The sequence below is a fragment of the Chlorocebus sabaeus genome, chromosome 28, assembly GCF_047675955.1.
Source record: "Chlorocebus sabaeus isolate Y175 chromosome 28, mChlSab1.0.hap1, whole genome shotgun sequence".
Lineage (NCBI taxonomy): Eukaryota > Metazoa > Chordata > Mammalia > Primates > Cercopithecidae > Chlorocebus > Chlorocebus sabaeus.
In genome coordinates this window covers 12,750,981-12,775,686 of record NC_132931.1, presented here as the reverse complement: position 1 = coordinate 12,775,686, position 24,706 = coordinate 12,750,981, and the positions used below count along the sequence as shown (strand labels likewise).

Sequence of the window (24,706 nt, the reverse complement as noted above, 5' to 3'; positions counted from 1 at the left end):
CGTGATTCTCACCTGCTATTCTTTTATAGTCACAATGTGTAGCTTAACTTTTTTTCACAAGGTTTTTTCATGACTTTTATCAAGCAAAACTTTATTTTGAGGGGACCAATTTATCAATTTTTCCTGTTATGAATTGTGTTCTTGGTATTGAGTCCGAAAATTCTTTGTGTACCGCACCCCACCCCCAATGTTTTTGTTGTTTTTCTAAAAGTTACAAAGTTTTATCCTTTACGTTTAAGTCTATGATTCGTTCTGCATTAATTTTTATATAAGGTATCAGGTTTAAATCAAGGTTCATTTCTTGGGGCCTATAGCTATTCATTGTTCCAACACCATTTTTGGAAAGGCTATCCTTCCTCCACTGAATTGCTTTTGCACTACTATCAAAAATCAGTTGGGCTGGGCACGGTGGCTCACACCTGTAATCCTAGCACTTTGGGAGGTCGAGGCAGGTGGATCACTTGACATTAGGAGTTCGAGACCAGCCTGGCCAACATGGTGAAACCCCATCTCTACTAAAAATACAAAATTAGCTGGTCATGGTGGCGCATGCCTATAGTCCCAGCTATTTGGGAGGCTGAGGCAAAAGAATCGCTTGAACCCAGCAGGCGGAGGTTTCAGTAAGCCAAGTTCAAGCTACTGCACTCTAGCCTGGGCAACAGAGCAAGACTCTATCTTTAAAAAAAAAAAAAAAAATCAGGCCAGGCGCGGTGGCTCATGCCTATAATCCCAGCACTTTGGGAGGCCAAGGTGAGCGGATCACGAGGTCCGCTCAGGAGTTCAAGACCAGCATGACCAACATGGTGAAACCCCATCTCTACTGAAAAATACAAAAATTAGCCGGGCATGGTGGTGTGCACTTGTAATCCCAGCTACTCAGGAGGCTGAAGCAGGAGAAACGCTTGAACCAGGGAGCCGAAGGTTGCAGTGAGCCAAGATCATGCCATTGCACTCCAGCCTGGGCGACAGAGCAAGACTCCATCTCAAAAAAAAAAAAAAAAAAAAAATCAGCTGGGCCTATTTGTGTGCATCTATTTTTCATTCTCTATTCTGTCCCACTGATCATAGCGTCTTGACTATAGTAAGTAGTAACATCATTGCGAGTGATTTCTCCCACTTCATTTATTTTTTTCAGAAATATTTTATCTATTGTTGGTCCTTTGACTTTCTATACAATTCAGAATAAACATCAATATCTAAAAATAAACTTTCTGAAATTTTGATACGAATTGAAATAAACTTACAGATCAATATGAAATAAATCTATATCTTTACTATGTACAATCTTGACCGTATGAACACAGGATACCTCTCTATTTCCTTTCCTTCCTTTCTTCCTCTCATGTACATTTCCTAGTTTCAGGACAGTGAGATGTTTTGTTAGGTTTATAGCTGAAGTCTTTTGTTTTAATTGGAGGGATTATAAATCATATAGCATTTATAATGTGTTTTCATATATTCATTGCTGTCATGTAGAAATGTGTTTGACTTTTTATGTGTTGCTCTTGTATCCTACAATAGTGCTAACTTCACCTTTTTTTTTTTTTTTTTTCTTTTGAGTCTTACTCTGTTGCCCAGGCTGGAGTGCAGTGGTACGATCTCGGCTCACTGCAACCTCTATCTCCCGGGTTCAAGCAATTCTCCTGCCTCAGCTTCCCGAGTAGCTGGGACTACAGGCACGCACCACTACACCTGGCTAATTTTTGTATTTTTAGCAGAGACAGGATTTCACCATGTTAGTCAGGCTGGTCTCGAACTCCTGGCCTCAAGTGATCCGCCCACCTCACCCTCCCAAAGTGCTGGGATTACAGGTGTGAGCCACCACACCCGGCCTGAATTCATTTTTTTATTCCAGAGTTCCCCTTGCATATTCTTTGAGTGTTGAGATGCTCCTGATCATACTCTAGTATGGAGATGTGTGTTTGAGAAACCTGAGACAGACAGTAGAGAAGGGCAAGCCCCTCACTTTGAGAGAGTAAGTAGAAGCACAGCCATGGGGTTCTGAGTTGGCATGAGCCCCTCCAGCTGCCTGCCATGGAGCTGATATCCCCACTCTTGGGTTACTCCAGTGACCAGACAAAAGCAGGGCTGTAGTGTTGTGACTCCAATGGGCCATCCTAGAGGGGACGGCTCCCATGAGAAGACAGGGAAGCAGTGTGGGGTTGGGAGTCAAGGGGGATTATTTTCTCCTCTGTTCACAGAAGGCTAAATTTACTCATCTGCTAAATTGTCACCATGGATATTCTGGAAGACAAATACATTTTCTAGATGTAGTTCCTACATCAACAGCATCAGCACCACTTGGGATTCATTAAAAATGTAAATTCAGAGTTTTCGAATGAGAAACTCTGAATCAGAAACCCTGGAACTGGGGCCCAGCAAACTGCTTTAACAAGACCTTCAGATGATTCTAATGTGTACTCATGTTTGAAAATCGCTGCTATAGAAGAGCATGAGAACAAGGAAGTAACATGAAAGAATTTAAATGAAAAAGTTAAAATGATGAGAACATTCAAGCAAAGAAATGGAAAATGAAGAGTCAATGAAGTAGGAGTTAAATTGAGTGTAGTGTTCAGTGAAGAAAATGTTTCAAAAAGGAAGGCATAATCAACTTTGTCAAAGGCTGTTGGGTACACTGAAAATTGGCCGTTGAATGTGGCCACAAGGAGGCCATTTGTGACAATCATCCTAATGGTTTCCACAGATTGATGATGACAAAAGCCAACTGAAGTGAGCTCAGGAGAATATGGAAGCAGAAAAAGTGGAAATAACAGGTAAAGAAAACTATTTTGGCCAGGCGCGGTGGCTCATGCCTGTAATCCCAGCACTTTGGGAGGCTGAGGCAGGTGAATCACGAAGTCAGGAGATCGAGACCATCCTGGCTGATGTGGTGAAACCCCGTCTCTACTAAAAATTAAAAAAAAAAAAAAAAAAAAAAAGGATTAGCCGGGCATGGTGGCAGGTGCCTGTAATCCTAGCTACTCAGGAGGCTGAGGCAGGAGAATGGCTTGAACCCGGGAGGCGGTGCTTGCAGTAAGTGGAGACCACGCCACAGTGAGACTCTGTCCCAAAAAAAAAAGAAAACTGTTTCAAGGAATTCTTCTGTAAGACTGTTTAGACCACGGATGGACGTCCAATCTTTTGGCTTCCCCAGGCCACACTGGAAGAAGAAGAATTGTCTTGGGCCACACAAAATACACTAAAACTGATGATAGCTGATGAGCTAAAAAATAAATACATATATACATACATACATATATACATACAGACATACATATTAAAATCTCATAATGTTTTAAGAAAGTTTATGAATTTGTGTTGGGCCACATTCAAAGCCTTCCTGGGCCACATACAGCCTGCAGTACATGGGTTGAACGAGCTTGGTTTAGACTTTCCAGGGTTGAGAGGAAGTTTCTTTTTAAGATGACAGTCATAAAAGTATGTCTGCAGGCTGATGGTATTGATCAAGTAGACTGGGAAAATTTATAATGCAGGAGAGAGAGGAATAATTTCAAGAGCAAGATTATAAGAGATCCCTACAGATTAGACGGTTATGACGACCTGTGTTAGTCCTCCCCCATATTGTTAAACCCAAATAATCTTGTCCCCATTGGATGAATTCTACTACTGGCCTCTTCTTGGACTTACTCTGTGGACAATTTGGCAGTAAATGGATATGGGAGTAATAGTCTCCAAATCTGGTTCTTTAGTGCTCCCATGGATTCTGGGATCTTCCCAGCATCCGTTCAATAAGCCTCTTTTCTGCTTGTATCGTTCAGAGTCCATTTCTGTTGCTTGGAACCAATACTCACAACTAACACAAAATCTCAGGTCACTGTTTCTGTTTTGTTTTGTTTTGTTTTTCCATTAAACACATAGGATTACTGAGGCCTTGAGAGGTTAAGTAATTTACCATGTATCCCACTGTTAACAAGTGGCAGACTCTCCTCCAGATCACTCTGATTCCAAATCACAAGGCAAGAAACCCTCAAAGAACAGAAAGGTATTTTCAGTCTGTGAAATAATAAAAGTTAATATCCCTACTGATATGACAGGTCCAATATAAACCAAGAAAAGCACAAGCAGATGTATAAAAAATCTTAAGTTTCACAATGTAAATTCCAAACATCTAGTTTACCACCTGGATCATACTAGGCACTCAACAAATATCTGTTAAACACAACATGTATTACAAGGATTATGTTATATATTATTATGTATGTATACAAAATGCATTATTCCTTCCCTTACGAATTCTTACACACTGTGATTCAAGGAACTCTAAGGGTGTAAGAATATAACTTTTAGGGCTGGGTACAGTAGCTCACGCCTGTAATCTCAGCACTTTGGGATGCCGAGGCAGGTGGATAACCTGAGGTCAGGAGTTGAAGACCAGCCTGACCAACATGGTGAAATCCCGTCTCTACTAAAAATACAAAAATTGGCCGGGCGTGGTGACGTGCGCCTGTAATCCCAGCTACTCTGGAGGCTGAGGCAGGAGAATCACTTGGACCTGGGAGGCAGAGGTTGCAGTGAGCTGAGATCGTGTCACTGCACTCCAGCCTAGGTGACAGAGAGAGACTCCATCTCAAAAAAAAAAAAAAAAAAAAAAGAATATAACTTTTATATCATGCATCCTCCCTTTCAAACAGCCATGATTCACCATTTACTTCCCATGTTTCCAAAAGTAAGCAACACACCCCCATTTTATGCTCCATAAATATTCTCTGGTGGCATGTTTTATATATTTGTTGTCAATAAAAATAATAATAGATAAGGGCCCTTATATCTTTATCTTGCCTTCTTTTTTTCAGGGTGTCACTGACCTTTATATGTCTTCTTTCAAAAGGACTTTTTTAAAAGTTTTCCCTAATTCTCTAAAGACCCACTGAAATGTTCTCCACAGTGCTTGGATACCTGACACCGAAGTGGAATATTGGAATTGTGTGTTAAACGTGTTTTTCTTCCAGTAGTAAAACAGCATAAGGGAGCTAGCTCCCTGAAAAACCTCACAGGTTTACATGAATTAATTTAAGGAGCTTATCCTATTCCACTCTACACTCGGGGCAACCATAATTGCAGTCGTTGAATGCATTGGGTGATAACGTCTCTCCTCAGCACTCTTCTCAGAGCCTTAGCTACATCTTTATTCCGGAGAGTATAAATCAGAGGATTCAATGTGGGGGTAACGATGCTGTAGAACACAGAACCAACTGTGTCCTGCAATGGAGTGCGCTGGGACCTGGGTCTCATGTAGGAGAAGATGCAGGCACCAAACCAAAGAGAAACCACCATGAGGTGGGAGCTACAAGTGGCAAAGGCATTTCTCTTGCTCCCAGATGAACGCATCTGAATGACACTTTGAAGGATGAAGACATAGGATGTAGAAATCAGCAAGATGGGGAGGAGAAGAAGGAGGATGCTGCTGATGTACACTGTGGTCTCATACACAGTGATGTCGCCACACACCAGCTTCACAACAGCTGGGAACTCACAGTAGAAGTGGTAGACTTCCCAAGGCCCACAGAAAGGGAAGTGCATCAAGATTGCTGTGTGAATTAGGGAGTTCACGGATGCCCCCAACCATGACGTGACAACCATCATCAGTCCCACCTTCTTGCTCATGAGCACAGCATAGCGCAGTGGATGACGGATGGCAACATGGCGGTCATAGGACATGACAACTAAGAGAAAACACTCAGCACCACCCAGAGACAAATAGAGGAAGTGCTGGGTTGCACAGCCCACGAAGGAGATAGACTTCTTGCCAGATAGGTAGTTGGTAGCCACCTTAGGGATGGTTGTGGAGACATGAATCAGATCCATGAGGGAGAGCTGGCTGAGCAGGAAATACATTGGTGTGTGAAGCTGGGGATCAATGCAGATGAGGAGAATGGTGAGGGTGTTGCCACTCACGGCAATAAGGAGACCACCATGGTCAAGGAGAAAAGCAAAAGGTGGGTAAGGGAGTCATCAAAGAGCCCCTCAAGGATGAAGTCTGCCAGAGAGGTCTGATTCCTCTGCCACCTTGTTCCCTTTCTCAGTCCCTGGGGTAACAGAGAGTGGAGATAAAGGGTGTGATTAGAAACACTGGGGTCCAGCATACCCGATGAAAAGCACCTTTTGATAGAAGACAGAACCTTTGAAAAAAAAAGTTTCCATTTCTAATTATTCAACCTCTCTAATTATTGAAATAACCTTTATTTAAAAGAGAGCTTAAAAATCTGCCTTCACAAACATAATCACTCTGAAATTTCAGAATATCTAGACTCTATTATCAAACTTCAAGTCTCTTCTCGTTAAGAAAGATATATATGTGTGTGTATGTGTGATTGTATATGTATGTGTGTATATTTATTCACCATTTACTTCCTATGCTTCCAAAACACACATACGTACACACACACACACACACACATATGTCTTTCTTAATGAGAAGAGACTTGAAGTTTGATACTTAATAGAGTCTAGATATTCTGAGATTTCAGAGTGATCGTATTTGTGAAGGCAGATTTTTAATCTCTCTCTCTCTACACACACACACACACAGAGTTTGGGGCAAAGCTTGAGGGGGTTGTTTATTTTATCAGTGAGAATTTTATTAGAAAAGCTAAAACACTAAGAGATTTCTCTTACACAATTGTGGAAGCTGGTTAGGCCATCTATGCATGGCTGTTACCTTTGTGTCTGATGCTGGAACTTTAAGTCCAGAGGGCAAGTAGTCAGGAAAAAAAATGGATATAAAAAGTGGCAGATCAAAGGCATGCTGGAACCCACAAGCATGAGCTGTAACCCCACAAAGGCAGACTGAAACCCATGTCAGTTCTTGTTGCCTCTGAAATTGGTGGTGTGGATATCCTGCAGAAGCTGGGGCGCTTGTTAATGGTCCGATTAAGAATGCACACACCTGGCTGGGCGCTGCGGCTCACGCCTGTAATCCAGCACTTTGGGAGGCCGAGGCGGGCAGATCACGAGGTCAGGAGATCAAGACCATTCTGGCTAACACAGTGAAACCCCGTCTCTACTAAAAATACAAAAAAATTAGCCGGGCAAGGTGGCGGGCACCTGTAGTCCCAGCTACTCGGGAGGCTGAGGCAGGAGAATGGCATGAACCTGGGGGGCGGAGCTTGCAGTGAGTGGAGATCGCATCACTGCACTCCAGCCTGGGTGACAGAGCGAGACTCCATCTCAAAAAAAAAAGAAAAAAAAAAGAATGCACACACCTGACCCAGAAGTCAGAAAAACTAAAGGAGAATCCAAGGGAAGGCCTTTTGAAGACCGTCTGGTTGGCAACACTTTTTGGTACTGGGGCAATGTCCTCCAGGATGCGAAATATACTCTAAATCTGCATTCAACTTATCCTGCTGTTCCTCCCATAGCAAGATTCATGGAACCAGAAATCACCAGGTGGAAGCGAGAACGAGTCTTCTCACTACAGTCTCTGTAACTGTGACCCACCAGCAAAATTTTAGCTTTCTATCCCTTCACTTTTAGGTTCTGCTGTTTTAGAGGTCTTAGTTCCAAAGGGAGAAATTCTTCCACCAGGTATCACAACAATAATCCCATTTGCTGATAGTTAAGACTGCCACCGTACCACTCGGGGCTTCTCATGGAACTGAATCGATAGGCACATAAGGTTACTCTATTGGCTAATGAGACTGATTCTGACTAGCAACGGGAAACTCAGTTACTATTACATGGTGAGGATAAGGAGAATTATGTCTGCAATCAGATTTTCTAGGGTGCACTCTCATGTCCCATGATGTAAGCCAATAGAAAACCACAACCCAATTCGGACAAGACTGCTAGTGGCCCAGATGCTTCAGGAATAAAGGTTTGGGTTACCCCACCAAGCAAAGAATCATGAATAACTGTAGACAAAGGGAATCGGAATGGGTAGTGAAAGCAAGTCATTATAAATACCAGCCAAAACCATGTAAGCAGCTGCAGAAACAAAAACTGTAATAGTTATGGGCATTTACTTGTGTGTGTGTGTGTGTGTGTGTGTGTGTGTGTGTGTGTGTGTGTATGTGTACTGAATATTTGTTTTCTTCTCCTCTGTCATCCCCTATATCTAACATAAGATATATTAATAATTGTTAATTTCAGGCTGGGCACACTGGCTCACATCTGTAATCCCAGCACTTTGGAAGGCCAAGGCAGGCAGATCACCTGAGGTCAGGAGTTCGAGACCAGCCTGGCCAACATAGTGAAACCCGTCCCTACTAAAAATACAAAAATTAGCCAGGCGGGGTGGCACATACCTGTAATTGCAGCTACTTAGGAGGCTGAGGCATTAGAATTCTTGAACCCAGGAGGCGGAGGCTGCAGTGAGCCAAGGTTGTGTCACCGTACTCCAGCGTGGGTGACAGGGCGAGACTCCGTCTCAAAAAAATAAAACAAAAAAGATGCTGGAGAGGATGCAGAGAAATAGGAACACTTTTACCCTGTTAGTGGGACTGTAAACTAGTTCAACCACTGTGGAAGGCAGTGTGGCGATTCCTCAAGGATCTAGAACTAGAAATACCATTTGACCCAGCCATCCCATTACTGGGTATATACAAAAAGGATTATAAATCATGCTGCTATAAAGACACAGGCACACATATGTTTATTGCAGCACTATTCACTATAGCAAAGACTTGGAACCAACCCAAATGTCCATCAATGATAGACAGGATTAAGAAAATGTGGCACATATACACCATGGAATACTATGCAGCCATAAAAAAGGATGATTTCATGTCCTTTGTAGGGACATGGATGAAGCTGGAAACCATCATTCTGAGCAAACTATTGCAAGGACAGAAACCCAAATACCGCATGTTCTCACTCATAGGTGAGAATTGAACAATGAGAACACTTGGACACAGAGTGGGGAACATTACACACTGGGGCCTGTCGTGGGGTGGGGGGAAGGGGGAGGGATAGCATTAGGAGATACACCTAATGTAAATGACGAGTTAATGGGTGCAGCACATCAACACAGCACATGTATACATATATAACAAACCTGCACATTGTGCACATGTACCCTAGAACTTAAAGTATAATTTAAAAAAAAAAAAGTAACTTTAATTGATCCCTCAAATATCCACCACCCTATTCTTTTTGTGTTTTTTCTCCTAAATGTCTTTCTAGACTTTCATGCGTGCAGATTATCTATTTACTTTTTAAAGTGAAGAACTCAGAAAGAGTCACATCTGGCCAGGCACGGTGGCTCACGCCTGTAATCCTGGCATTTTGGGAGGCTGAGGCGAGTGGATCACCTGAGGTCAGGAGTTCGAGACCAGCCTGACCAACATGGAGAAACCCCATCTCTACTAAAAATACAAAATCAGCCGGGCGTGGTGGTGCATGCCTGTAATCCCAGCTACTCGGGAGGCTGAGGCAGGAGAATCGCTCGAACCCGGGAGGCAGAGGTTGCGGTGAGCCAAGATCACACCATTGCACTCTAGCCTAGCAACAAGAGCAGAACTCCCTCCGGAAAAAAAAAAAAAAAAAAAAAAAAAGTCACATTTATTACTCTGTCTCTTCTAAGACAACCTACAGTATCATCTTTCTGGCTGTCACTTCACCCTTGTTTCATACTCAGCTTCTAGTGGACTAAAAGCTCAACTTCTCCCATGCTCCTTCTGATCACTTCAACCCATTAGAGATCTCCACACACTTCCCTTTTATTTAAGTATCCATATACTTCTCTATCACTTTCCACATTAGTGTCCATCTTTCTGTACAAATCTCCATGGTGTAAGTTTTTCACCATCTGACCCGTGTCTCTCTTCCTCCCTTCAGCAACTTTACTAATAATTTTCCATTCTGATTTGTGGCCTTCAAGTGACTTTTTTTTCTCTGTCTTCTGAGGAAGCTTTCCTCATGGATTGGTCAAATGTCATCCTCTGACTTAAGGGATAAGCTGGCAATGCCCTAGTTTCTAATAAAGTTTCCTAGATACCTCAAGCCTTAATATTATCTTACCTGGAATTTCCTCTGCAGAGACTCGTAGGAAGACAAGAATAGAAGTGAAATGCAGAGGGCAAGAGAGGTCCACGCTGACCCACGTGTTGGCTACTGGTGATCAAAACAAGCCTTTTCTGAGGTGCTCACCAGACTTCCTTCCCTAAGCCTGGAAATTTCCATCTACGTTACCTTTTGGTGGAACGGCATAGGAGAAATTGCCCCAATGCAGCCATTGTTGTTTGCACTAACTACCCTAATGACAGAACATCACCAGGACTAATGGGACACATGTGTGTTCATATCATGAGCTCCATCAACACACATCAGGACAGATTAAGTAACTGAACTTCTTTAGCCTCTACTAGTCGGGCCTTTGAATCACACATATGCTTCCTCTGGCTCTATACGTATATTTGAGACAACCCTCCCTTCCAATATCAGAGCTTGGGCAATAGGAATTTCCATTAATATCACTTTATTAAGAAGGTAAACTGAATACCAGTTTAATCGTGAATGTGCCCAGAGTCAAAATAAAATCTGTTATGGTTTTCCCTTGTTTTGGATCTCTCAAGGCACTCTCTTCTTAGCTTTACACCTCCTCCCCTCCTTAATAAAATATAAATTAGGCTTTCTGACTGCATAAATGTCTTCTCAATAGTAATCATGGGGGTTAGAGTAAGAACATTCTTGGTCTGATGTGAGCCAATCATAAGAAAAAATGGACATCATCTGGGAGAAATAAAACATCCCCCTAACCCAGAAGACCTATGTCAGCTGAGGCAAATTGAGGACACTAAATAGAATGGCATCAGGGATTCCATCCCAGAAGACACATCTTGCATCACTTCTGGAGACCATTACTCAAGACGTCAATTAGACTGTGCTGTACGCACTGAGATAAGCATCCCCAAAGGGCTTTACTTGGAGTTTGTTCCAAGTGATGAGGAGAATGAGATATTTTGCAGAGTGAGCCTGAAGATAACAGAATATTATCCTCAGGGGCCAATTAACTGTGGCGATAAACCATTCTTAGAGTCCATTGATTGTTTTTCATTTGGGAACCCAGATTTCTGTAACCCCTTTCCACGCAACCCTTTTGAGAAGACAGTCTGAGTAATAATATCTAGTCTCTTTTGCCCACAGCACCCTTTTGAGGGTTTTCCATGTGCCATATCATAGGAAAGAAGTCAAGGAATAGAGACAGGCAGTTCCCATCCTAGCTGTTGGTTGTACTCCAATTTCATAGACTATATGAATATAACATGTCAAGAGATTTCAGGTAGGGTGCGGTGACTCACACCTTTAACCCCAGCACTTTGGGAGACCAAGGTGGGTGGATTACTTGAGGTCAGAAGTTTGAGACCAGCCTGGCCAACATGGCAGAACCCTGACTCTACTAAAAATACAAAAATTAGCCAGGCATGGTGGCACACATCTACAGTCCAAACTACTCAGGAGACTGAGGTAGGAGAATCACTTGAACCCAAGAGGTGGAGGTTGCAGTGAGCTGAGATCGCACCATGGCACTCCAGCCTGGGTGACAGAGTAAAACTTCCTTTCCAAAAAAAAAAAAAAAGATTTCAGATACAGAGGGAATAGAAAAAAATGGCATATCCCTACCTCCCCTTCTTATGCACTTCCATATCAGTCTCATACCCTGCTCTTCCTTTCCATTATAGGGTATGTTGACCTCTTCTTTGTTTCTCTACCTCAACTCAAATCCTAAAATGCTTTGCTTCACTGATATTAGCTGGTTGTTTAAAATTGTGTAGCACTCTCCCCCCCCCCCCTCACTCCTGCTTTCTCCTGCTCTCACTTTGCCTTCTACCGTGAGTAAAAGCTCCCTGAGGCCTCCCAAGAAGATCATCGGATACAAGCACCATGCTTCCGGTACAGCCTGCAGAACCATGAGCCAATTAAACCTCTTTTCTTTATAAATTACCCAGCCTTGGGTATTTCTTATAGCAATGGAGGAATAACCTAATACAGATTGCAAATAATTTCTCTCATTCAATAGGTGGGCTTTTTATTTTTTATTGCTTTTTTACTGTGCAGAAGCTTTTGAGTTTGATGTCATCCCACTTGCCCGTTTTTGCTTTTGTTGCCTTCCTTTGTTGTCATACTCAAGAAATCATTATAAAGGCTAATGTCAGAAAGCTTTTCTCTTATGTTTTCCTCGAGTTTTATGGTTTCAGGTGCTACATTTAGGTCTTTAATTCATTTTATGTTGACTTTTGTGTATGGTGTAAGATAAGGGTTTAATTTCTTTGTTTGCATGTGGATATCCAGTTTTCCCAAAACAAGTTATTAAAGAGACTACCCTTTTTTCCTTTTTGTTGTTGTTGTTGTTTTGTTTTGTTTTGAGACGGGGTCTCACTCTTTCACCAGGCTGGAGTGCAATGGGATGATCTCGGCTCACTGCAACCTCTGCCTCCCAGGTTCAAGCAATTCTCCTGCCTCAGCCTCCCGAGTAGCTGGGATTACAAGCACATGCCGCCAAGCCCAGCTAATTTTTGTATTTTTAGTAGAGACGGGGTTTCACCATGTTGGCCACAATGGAAAAGAGACCATCCTGTCTTTATTGTACATTCTTGGCACCCTTGTTGAAGATAAGCTGACTGTATATGCACGGGTTTATTTCTGCACTGCCTGTTCTGTTCTGTTTGGTCTATATGTCTGTTTTTATGCCAATATTGAAGCAACATCATTTGTCTGGGGAAATACTCAAGGTTCGTTGTCTTGTGCTAAGGAAATCAAATATGAGGACATATACAAGGAGTGGGTTTAACAGCAGAAGTTTAATAGTGAAAGAAAGAAGAGAGAGCTTCCTCATGCAGAGGAAGGGAACCAAAATGGGTTTCCAGGTTTGGGGTGAGATGCAGTTGACTTTATAGAGGGGCTTAGAAAGGCAGTGTCTGATTTTCACAGGGCCCAGGGGATTGTTTGGACCAGGTGTGCCACTTACATAGCTGTGATTAGGCTGGCCATCCCACCCTAATCTTTTATTATGCAGGTGGGGTCTCCACCTGGCCAGCGCCATGACATTTGCACATGTGGCAACAAAGAGAAGGGAGGAGAAAACCTCCATGTTGGATGTACCTGGCTTCCAAGTATCTCTTTTCTATTGGCACAGCTGCCAGTATTCACCTATGCAAGCTTCCAGCTTGTATATCTATGCTTGCAGCTTGATTTTTCAGGCTGCTTTTTGTTAGAAAAGAAATGATGTGGGGGCTGCTTTTTATTAAAAGGAAATTCCACTGATAATTCTTTTACCCTTACTAACTGCCTAAATAATTCCTTTTTAACTCCTATGTTGGTATCATGCTGTTTTGATTATTGTAGCTATGAAATATAGTATCAAATCAGGACTTGTAATGGCCCCAGCTGTGGTTTTCTTGCTCAAAATTGCTTTGGCTATTTGAGGTCTTTTGTGGTTCCATATGAATTCTAGGATTTTTTTCTATTTCTGTAATAAATACCATCAGGATTTTGATAGAGACTGCGTTTAATCTGTAGGTTGCTTTGGGTAATATGAACATTTTAACAATATTATTCTTCCAATTCACTAACATGGAATGTCTTTTCATTTATTTGTGTTTTCTCCACTCCAAAAACAAAATAATACACATTCTTATCATCTGCAGTGGCACATAATCTAAAATCAACCAATCAGCCATAAAACAATTCTCCACAAATTGAAAAAAACCAAAACCATACCAACCATACTCTCAGACCACAAAATAATAAAAATAGAAAACAATAAGAACAGCACTCAAAACTAAACAATTACATGGAAATTAAACAACCTGCTACTGAATGACTTCTAGGTAAACAATGAAATTAAGGTAGAAATCAAGAAATTCTTTGACACTAGTGAGAACAAAGATACAATATACCAAAATCTCTGGGACATGGCCAAAGCGGTATTAAGTGGAAAGTTCATAGCACTAATGACCACATCAGAAAGCTAGAATCTCAAATTAACAACCTAATATCACACCTTGAGGAACTAGAAAAACAAGAGCAAACCAAACCCAAAGCCAGCAAGAGACAAGAAATAACCAAAATCAGAGCTGAACTAAATGAAATTCAGGTACAAAAAAACCATACAAAATATCAATGAAACCAGAAGTTGATATTTGAAAGAATAAGTAAGATTGATAGACCACTCGATAGACTAATAAAGAAAAAGAGAGAAGATCCAAATAAACACAATCAGAAATGACAAGGGGACATTACTACTGACCCAATAGATTTAAAAAAAAAAAAAAAAAAAAAAAACTCAGAGTATAACAAACACCTCCATGCACACAAGCTAGAAAACCTACTAAAAGTGGCTAAATTCCTGGAAACATATAATCTCCCACGATGAACCAGAAAGAAATTAAAAATCTGAACATACCAATAACAAGTTCTAAAATTGAATTAGTAATAAAAAGCCTATCAACCAGATAAAGCCCAGGATTAGAAGGATTCACAGCTGCATTCTACCAGATGTATAAAGAAGAACTAGTGTCATTCCTGCTGAAACTATCCAAAAAACTGAAGCAGAGGGACTCCTCCCTACCTCATTCTATGAGGTCGGGATCATCCTGATACAAAAACATGGCAAAGACACAACAAAAAAAGAAAACTTCAGGTCAATATCCTTAAAAAATCATAGATGGAAAAATTCTCAACAAAATGCTTGGCTGGGCGTGGTGGCTCACGCCTGTAATCCCAATACATTGGGAGGCTAAGGTGGGCAGATCACGTGAGGTCAGGAGTTTTAGACTAGCCTGACCAACATGATGAAACCCCATCTCTACTAAAAATACAAAAATTGCTGAGTGTAATGGCGGGTACCTGTAATCCCAGCTACTCGGGAGCCTGAGTCAGGCGAATCACTCGAACCCAAGAGGCAGAGGTTGCAGTGAGCCAAGATCACGCCATTGCACTCCAGCCTGGGCAACAAGAGCGAAACTCTGTCTCAAAAATCAAACAAACAAACAAAATGCTAGCAAACCTAATCCAGCAGCACATCAAAAAGGTAATCCACCACTCTCAAGCAGGCTTTACCCCTAGGATGCAAGGCTAGCTCAACATACGCAAATCAGTGAGTGTAATTCATCACATAAACAGAACCAAAAACAAAAACCATATGATTATATCAATATATGCAGAATATAATAGGAGTCATCCACCTACCCTGCCACCTGGGAGTTGGGAGGGCAGGTGGATGACTACAAAGGGGATACCCAGGGTAATGATAGGATGATGAAACTATTCTATTTGGTACTGGAGTGATAAATACATAACTCATGCATTTGCCAAACCCATAGAACCACACATCAACAAGGAGTGAACTTCGATATACACAAAATTTTAAAAATTAAACAGGATGTTGGAAGAATTCCAGGATGAAATGCAGACTGTGAGGAAGAATCTATTACAAATCTACTACACAATCTCACTGAAGAATGGAGTGGTAGGGGAAGGAGCTGAACAACTTTGGAAAATGCTGTTTTAATAGGAAAACATAAGGTGAAAAATAAAAGGAATTGTACACAAATACTATACTCCAGTTGATAAATTTCTCACCGGGATACAGGTTAACAATTCTGAATCTGCTTCACATGTATGATGGGTGGCTGATGAGAGCCAGGTTTCTATCAGAGAAGAAAATTACAGATGATAAGAAAGGAGGGAAGGCTAGAATGAATCTCATGGAGCTGGATTAGAGTTGGAGACATCAGAATTAATTCATGCTTCGCTTAATATAAATATAGATGGGTAGACACAGAAATAATTCTAGAAGTGTTTGTATATATGGGTATTGTGATGGTTAATGCTGAGTGTCAACTTGATTGAAGGATGCAAAGTATTGATCCTGGGTGTGTCTGTGAGGGTGTTGTGAAAGGAGATTAACATTTGAGCCAGTGGGCTGGGAAAGGCAGACCCACCCTTAATGTAGGTGGGCACCACCTAATCAGCTTCCAGTGCGGCCAAGACATAAAGCAGGCAGAAAAATGTGAAAAGGCTAAATTGGCTTAGCCTCCCAGCCTACATCCTTCTGTGCTGAATGCTTCCTGCCCTCAAACATCAGACTCCAAGTTCTTCAGCTTCGGGACTTGGACTGGCTTCCTCGCTCCTCAGCTTGCAGACAGATCTTCACCATATGCAGGCACCACCGCAAAGTGGACAACTGCAGCACTACAGCACCTTTCTAGGACATCCCTGAAGGACAGGAGGTCTGTTAGCTAATTCACCGCATCAGATTGACCTGTAAGGGTGCGTGACTTAAGGTCTGTCATGGCCTTCAGTCTTACTTATGATTTGGTATCTTATCGTCACAGAGCCCATTTTGTTAATCCTGTTGTCTCTATTTTAATGTTGGGCAGTTGTTGTGTCTCAACTCCAAAAGGGAGGAAATGCACCTGAGGCATGTCTAACTTCTCAGCCAATCATGGCCAGAAATTTGTTGTTCAGGTTTCTCTAGAGCCCCCTTAGCCAGGAGGGGGTTCATTCAATTAGACGGGAGGCTTAGGATTTTTAGTTTACAACTGATAGTTTATTTTCAATCCTGTTTGTATATCAAGAAGCATGGAAAGAGTTTATGGATGGGGTTTTGCTTTTTTTTTTTTTTTTTTTTTTTTGGTCGGCTTTTTAAATAAAAATGAACACCTAGGGCTGGGCGCGGTGGCTCAAGCCTGTAATCCCAGCACTTTGGGAGGCCGAGACGGGCGGATCACGAGGTCAGGAGATCGAGTCCATCCTGGCTAACACGGTGAAACCCCGTCTCTACTAAAAAATACAAAAAAATAGCTGGGCGAGGTGGTGGGCGCCTGTAGTCCCAGCTACTCGGGAGGCTGAGGCAGGAGAATGGCGTGAACCCGGGAGGCGGAGCTTGCAGTGAGTTGAGATCCGGCCACTGCACTCCAGCCCGGGCGACAGAGCGAGACTCCGTCTCAAAAAAAAAAAAAAAAAAAAAAATTAACACCTAGGTCCCACCCCACACCTGATGAAACCAGAGGGGTCAATATCAAGACTCAAGCACAGAGACAAAGAACTGTGAAGAATAAGAGGGGCAGAGGAAAAGAAATTTTTTTTTCTCTGTTGAAGATGCAAGTTCTTTGCAATCGTATGAAGGGGGACTCATGAAGGCTTAAAAGGAAAAGTTTGGAATCATTGCCACCAGATGTAAAAACAAGTTGAGTGATAAAAAAGTTTACCACGCAGCTCAAAGGGCCCACTTGAAGGCAGAGAGCAAGGACTTGTAGTAGAATCAATCAACCTTTCAATAGCCAGAAGGAAGAGAGGAGGGAAGGTACTGATGAGTTTCCAAAGGATTAGCTATTAGTAAAGCAGGCATTGAAGGACGTCCTGATGGGCAAGTGTAGTCACTATTTCCTAAGGTGGCCATAACAAACTTGGTGGCTTAAAACAATGGAAATTTATTGTCTAACCTCAGTTGTTGCAGCTAGAAATCAGAAACCAAGGTGTTGATGGGGCCATGCTCCCTTCAGAGTTTCTAGGGGAAGGTTCTTCCTGGCCTCCCCCAGCTTCTGGTAGCCCCAGGTTCCTTGGCTTGTGACAGCGTAACTCCAGTCCAATCTCTGCCTCCATCTTCCAGAGCCTCTTTCACGTTGTTTCCATCTGGCATTTTTCTGTGTGTGCGTGGGCATGAGTGTGTGAACATATGCATACATTTCCTTCTTTTTAAAAGGACACCAGTCATATTGGATTAGAGTCCATCCAAATGACCTTATCTTGCTTACATCTGCAAATATCCTATTTCCAAATAAGGTCATATTCACAGGCAGCTCTTCAACGTATCTTTTTGGGGAACATAATTCAACCTATAACAGCAAATATCCTGGGAAGTTGAGAACTCAGTAGAAACTGTTGAACGAGGGGGCTGCTCAGGCTGAACAGGAAGACGAGCCAAGATGGCTGATGTGTAAGAAGAGGAGGAAGGGAGGAAGAGTTAGGGAAGATACTGGAAGTTGTTTAAGAATCCTCACTACTGCCATTCAACCCAGCAATCCCATTATTCTGTATACGCCCAATACCCGAAGACATTATTCAACCACAGAGACATATGCATGGATACATTCACTGAAGCACTATTCACACTAGCAAAGACATGGAATCAACCTAAATGCGCATCAACGATAGACTGGATAAAGAAAATGTAGTACATCTATACCACGGAATACTATGCAGCCATAAAAAATGAGATCATGTCTTTGCAGCAACACGGATGGAGTTGGAGGTCATTATCCTAAGCAAACCAACACATGAACAGAAAACCAAATATCACATGTTCTCACTTATAAGGGGAGCTAAACATTGAGTACCCATGGACACAAAAAAGGGAACAATAGACACCAGGGACTACTTGAGGGTAGAGGGTGGAGGAGGGTAGGGTATCAAAAAAGTACCTATTGGGTACTATGCTTAATAGCTGGGTAAGGAAATAATATGTACACCAAACCCCTGTGACATGCAATTGATCTATAGAACAAACCTGCACGTGTTCCCCTTAAACTAAAATATAAGTTAAAATAAAATCCTTGTTAAATCGCTGCCTGAAAGTCTTTATTGAAAATCTGGGAGAAAATAAAATGTTAGTAGCGCATAACTTTAATTTTTATACTTTTTGTATCTTACAAACTTTCTACAGTAAGTACACATGACTTATATAAACAGAGAAAAGCAATCATTATCTTAAAAGTAACTATCCAGTAACTGCTACAGTCTCCTGAGTCCAGACAATCTAGAGCAGAAGGGTAGAGTGAGGAAAATACACACAGTATAAAACACATGTAACAAAATCAAAACCTGAAACAAAGATCAACATCCAATAAATGCTTCCAAATAAACGGAGAGTAGATAAGAGCATGGGCTTTCATCTCAAATCTGGATTTTAGTCCCAACACTGCCATTTACCAGTTAGCCAATACTGAGCTAGTTACTCTAGAGAGTTCGTTTTCTCATTTGTACAAATAGGATTTTACTTTCCATCTCACTGAGTTGTGATGAGAATCATATGCAACAGCGTATGAAGAGGCTAGCAAAAGGTAAGTACTTGACAAGCATTCCAACATTCTCATGATGACATGAATAACCCTGTACATACAATATAGGAACCTGACAAATACACAGTACGGTTAATAGCTGAGGGCAGAGACATGGTTGGGAAGAGAGAGAATGCAACATGGGCAGAGTGAGGGGGGATTCCCACAATTTTCTAAGACAGAAAAGTGGGGGAATCAGTAGTTACTGGGAAGAACAGGCAATGCCTGACTGGATAGAAAAAGATTCTATGCCTTTGTCAAATTTCACAAACATGACATAAGCCTATACTGTGGGATGTTCACACTATGTCCCTTTAGTGCCAGTTAGGGTACTTCAGGCTGCAAGTAACCAAATACAACTAAAATTGTCTTAGACAATAAGGGCATAATTATCTCATATAAGCAGCTCAGGATTAAGGAAATTTCAACAATTTCACAATGGCAACAAAAACTATGTTTCTTCTACCTTTCCACCATTCCTGTGTTCTGAGTTCCAATATGGCTGCTAACATTCATATGTCTTCCCCGCACATCTCTTTAAAACCTACAAAAAGATTTCCCAAAAGCACCTTGGAAAATTTCCTGTCCCATCTCCATTGGCCAGAACCACCTCCCATGGGACTGCCTCTTGTGAAGCACACAAAGGGCAGATACCAAATGGTTCCATTAGGGAGACCCAGAAGATGGACGATCCAGGATAGAGACATGAAGGGCAGAAGAGGGCCCGGGGATGTGTGTCCCTGAGCTGGACTACAGGGAAGGAGTTTTGGTCAGGGGAAGAAAAGCCTCATTTCCTGTCAGTCACTGGTGGAATGACTAAAGATGCTAATGGACTCAACCAAAAAAATGGCCGGAGGCGTGAGACAGAAGAACAAGCAAAGGTGTGCAGGTGCACTCCATCCACAGCGCTGTAGAAGGAGACATTCCCAGTCCCACGATCCAGGTAAACCCCCACTCGGTGGAGAGCTGGCTCTTGCTGGGTGGGAGTTCCAGGGAAGCCTGTCAAGGGCCAATAGCCAGCAGCACTCCAATAAATCGCCCAGATGCCCACATCTGGGGACATTGTTGAACGATCAGTAATTCCCATTACATCCTCCCGACACACCCCAACGGCAACCTCCAGACTATCTCTTCTCTCAACTTCCCAGTAATGTTTCCCTGAGGTGAAAACGTTTTTTCCCAGAACACAGGGTAAGTGCTGAAATCTCTCTACATAAGCGGTCTTCTGAGGATTTCTCCATCCAGCGAAGTAGTTCCATGCTGTAGAAAACACTGGCCAAGAACTGGCTGATGCTGTATTTTTCACGTATCTCCCTTCCTGGGAGAAGACGAGTTTGGGATGAGCTGTGTCTTCAGCTAGGTTTACAGCCACTGTGGGGAAAATGAGAGCTGAGATAAGTAGCGCAGCAGCTTATCATCACCCCTTCCCCAGAAATGCCCATCTCTTCCAGCATCAGTTTCATCTTGCTCCTCCTAACAAGCACTCATGACTCCTCACTGCTGCCCAACTGATTCTCAGCCAGGCCTAGCAGGCCACAGCATGGCCTTTAGCAACCTGAAGTCCTCATTTCCCTTCTGCTCTAAAAGACTAAGCCCTAGGCTGGGCGCAGTGACTCATGTCTGTAATCCCAGCACTTTGGGAGGCTGAGGTGGGGAGATTCCTTGAGGTCAAGAGTTTGAGATTAGCCTGGCCAACATGGCGAAATCCTGTCTCTATTGAAAATATCAAAAACAACAACAACAACAACAACAACAACAACAAACTGGCCCGGTGTGATGGTGGGCACCTGTAATCCCAGCTACTCGGGAGGCTGAGGCAGGAGACTCACTTGAACCCAGGAGGCGGAGGTTGCAGTGAGCTGAGATCGTGCCACTGCACTCCAGCCTGGGTGACAGAGCAAGATTCTATCTTAAAAAAAAAGAAAAAAAAAAAAAAAGACTAACCTCTAGAAACTGGGGATCTAATTATTTCATGATCCAAGTTTTCACAATCAGCCTAAAATTTGGAGAGGTATTAACAAGTTCTCACATGTTGAATCAAAACTAGAACCAAAGCGGCTGACTAGTGGGTTCTTTGGCTAGATACACACAGGTGTCACATAGGACAGAAAAACGAGGTCTCTTCAGGGGTTCCAGTTGTTTATGGGACATCTCTGCAAATCTCCCCAATCATTCAAAACTGAGCTAATTATCTTACTTACTCCCCCTTCTATAATCTCGGGACTAATCCACTTCACATGCAGACATCTTGCCTTCTACGTTCTCTAAGGTGTCAGTTACATCCACCTGAACATCACGCTGTGAAATCTTTATTTGCGACTCTTCTTCCTCTAACCCTCAACGGCTAGTTAGTCACCAAGTCCTACCAATTCTACCTTTGAAATTTGTCACTCAGGTTCTTTTCCTCCCCTCCACTCCCATTGCCACTGCTTTTACTCCAATCTCCAGCAGCACTCAATGTGTTAACAACGTCCTCCCTGGCCTCCCTGCCTCCAAATTCCCTTCCCTCTGACTCTCCATGTCTCTTGAGTTTGAGGACTTTTTTAAAAAATCAGGAATGTATGCTAGAGTTTGACAAATGCTTTTCCTGCTTCAACTGAGACAATCACATGGTTTTCCTTTTTTTTTTTTTTTTTAGTTTAATGATATAAATTACATCGATTTTCAAATATTAAACCAACTATGCTTTTCTGGGATAAATCGCATATATTGTGATTATTATACATTATCCTTTTTGTATGCCAAAGGACATATAAATTCGTTGTGATTAATACATATTATCCTTTTAATATATTGTTGGATTCAATTTGCTAAAGTTTTCTTAGAATTTAGGTATCTATGTTCATGAGAGACATTGATCTATAATTCTTTTCTCTTGTAACGTCTTCGTCGGATTTTGGTATCATGGTAATACAGGCCTCACAGAAAGAACTGGGAAATATTCCCTCTTCATCAATTTTCAGTAAGAGTTCTTGAAGAATTGGCATTTATTTCTTAAATATTTGGTGAAATGTTTCACCAAGAAAGCCATCTGGGGTCAGGCGCAGTGGCTCACGCCTATAATCCCAACACTTTGGGAGGCCGAGGCAGCGGATTATGAGGTCAGGAGTTCAAGACCAGCCTGACCAACATGGTGAAGCCCCATCTCTACTAAAAAAAAAAAAAATACAAAAATTAGCCAGGCATGATGGCATGCACCTGTAGTCCCAGCTACTCAGAAGGCTGAGGCAGGAGAATCACTTGAACCTGGGAGGTGGAGGTTGCAGTAAGCTGAGATTGCACCACTGCACCCCAGACTGGGTGACAGAGCAAGACTGTCAAAAACAAAGAAAAAAGAAAGAAGGCGAGAGAGAGAAAGAAAAGAAAAAACAAACGCCATTTGGAAGGTTTCTAATAGCAATTTCTTTCATAGAAATAAGATTATTCCAGTTATCTCTATCTTCATGAGTCAGCTTTTGTAATTTGTGTCTTTTAAGGACTTCGTCCATTTCATCTGTGTTGTCAAGTTTATTGGCAAAAGTTGCTCCTAATATTCTATTATCTTTTTAATATCTGTAGAATCTGTAATGATGTCACATTTCTCGTTTCTGACGTGAGTGTGTTTTCTTTTTTTCTGATCATTTTGATTAAAGGTATATCAATTTTACTGAAATTCTCAAAGGACCAGCTTTTGGTTTCATTGGTTTCTGTTGGCTTTCTGTATTTTACTGCAATGACTTCTGTTCTGATTTTTTATTATTTCCATTCTTCTGTTTACTTTGGGCTTTACTTGTTCCTCTTTCTCCAGTGTCCTAAGGTGGAAGCTGAGGTCACTGATTTGAGAAGTTTCTTCTTTCCAATATAGCACTATACACTTTTTTTTACGTACTGCTTTAGCTGCATCCCACAAATTCTGGTATGTGGTCTTTTCCTTTTCATTCCATTCAAACTACTTCCTAATTTGCGTTTTGATTTCTTTAATTCAAGGGTTACTAAAAAGACTATTATTTAGATTCTTGACATTTTGGGGGGGTTCCAAGGATATTTTGATACTGATTTCTATCAATTCCATTGTGATCAGAGAACATACTCTGTATGAATTGAATCCTTTGAATTTGACACTTGCTTTACAGCCAGCTTAGTCTATCTTGGAAAATGTTTCACGTACACTGAAAAAAATATGTAGTACATATCTGTTGGGTAGACTGTTCTATAAATAATGGGATCAAGTTGATTGATAATGTTATTCAAGTCTACTATATCCATGCTGATTTACTGCCTACTCTAAAAATTACTAAGTTACTGAAAACTCTAAAAGTAACTGTGAATTTGTCTATTTCTCCTTGCAACTCTATTAGTTTTTGCTTAATATAATTGAAGCACTGTTAAGTGCATAAATGTTTAGAACTTACCTCCTCTTGACAAACTGACCCCTTTATCATTAGGATAGAACATTCTTTATCTCTGGTAATATCCTTTGGTCAGAAATCTTTGACACTAATATACCCACTCCAGATCTATTAACATATCTTTTTCCATTATTTTGCTTTAAACATATATGGTTCTTCATATTTAGTGTGCTTCTTTTCCAGTATACAGTTAGGTCTTGCATGTTTTTTTAGCCAATCCAACCAACTTCTGCCTTTTGATTAGAGCATTCAGACCATTTATAGTTAATGTGATTATTAGTATAAGACTTGTGTCTATCATTTTGCTGTTTTCTATTTGCCCTATATGCTCTTTTCTTCTTTTTCTGCCTTATTTTTTATTAATCTTTTTTATAATTTCACTTTATTTCCTTTATTGATTAGCTACAATTCTCTTTAGTGGTTTAAGGTTTATAGTATCATATGGCAGATGCGCCTGACAGCAATAACTCAAGCATACCCTGAGAATGACCCTATGGTCTAAGTAGAATGTGTTCAGACTTCCAAGCTAAGGAAAGTGGGAGTGGCCAACCCAGAGATCTGCTCCTTATCTAGGAAGGACATCTGAACATCTGAACCTCTGGCCCATTCTTGGAATGCAGGCTGTACAGAGGATCAAGGCCCTTTGTTCCGGGTTAAATGGAGGTTGTTAGGAGGCGGCTGCTAAGTAAAAATGCTATATAATCTGCATGCTTTTTACAAACAGTAGTAATTGGTTTTCGTGTCCAGCCCACTGCTCCTGGACCACCCAGCATGTAAGTCCTCAATAAACCCTGTGTCTCATTCACTGGCTCCAGGTTTCTTCCACCTCTCAGACACAGTGCCATCCCTACTGAAATCAATAGGGGTCTAGCAAAATTAGCCCAGCAGGAGGTCGGAGAAAATTCCACTTGAGTGCCAAGACAATGGGATCAGGGGAGGGGAAATCCACAAGGGAAATCCTGGGCTGGCTGTCTACGTGTATGGGGGGCCTGATAGCCACTATCCTTGATGGGTGGGGCCCACCAGGTAAGTATGGGGATATCCCCGAAATGCCAAAAGATCTGGAAGAACTGCTGCAGGGGGAAGATCCAACTAAGGGAAAGTCAAATGCCCAAGCTGTGGCAGCTGCAGTTGGCTGGCCACTCCTCCCTGCTTAGAGCAGCCCCCAAGGCTGACCTTGCGGCACAGGCAAGGGTTCACCAGTTACAAGATGAGCTGCAACTAGAGAGATACTAGCTCAGGCTGAAGTGTTGGAGAACTTATTGTCCCATCTGTGGGAACAGGATGACAAAATGGAGA

At 41.8% G+C, this 24,706-nt stretch overlaps 2 protein-coding genes across 2 annotated transcripts in view; both read right to left on the bottom strand.

The window, feature by feature from the left end:
* Positions 1–4,942: 4,942 nt before the first annotated feature.
* OR2AE1 (olfactory receptor family 2 subfamily AE member 1) lies at positions 4,943–6,104 on the bottom strand. Its single transcript, XM_008018608.3, is given in 2 exon segments — positions 4,943–5,927; positions 5,930–6,104. Coding segments are annotated over 2 exon segments (1,047 nt in total). The 3' UTR covers positions 4,943–5,055.
* A 12,417-nt stretch (positions 6,105–18,521) lies between these two features.
* TRIM4 (tripartite motif containing 4) overlaps positions 18,522–24,706 on the bottom strand; it is a 29,079-nt gene continuing 22,894 nt past the window's right edge. The window contains exon 6 of the mRNA XM_008018607.3: positions 18,522–20,390. Within this exon, the coding sequence (XP_008016798.1) occupies positions 19,807–20,390 (584 nt within the window). The 3' untranslated portion in view covers positions 18,522–19,806. The remainder of the gene's footprint in view (positions 20,391–24,706) is intronic.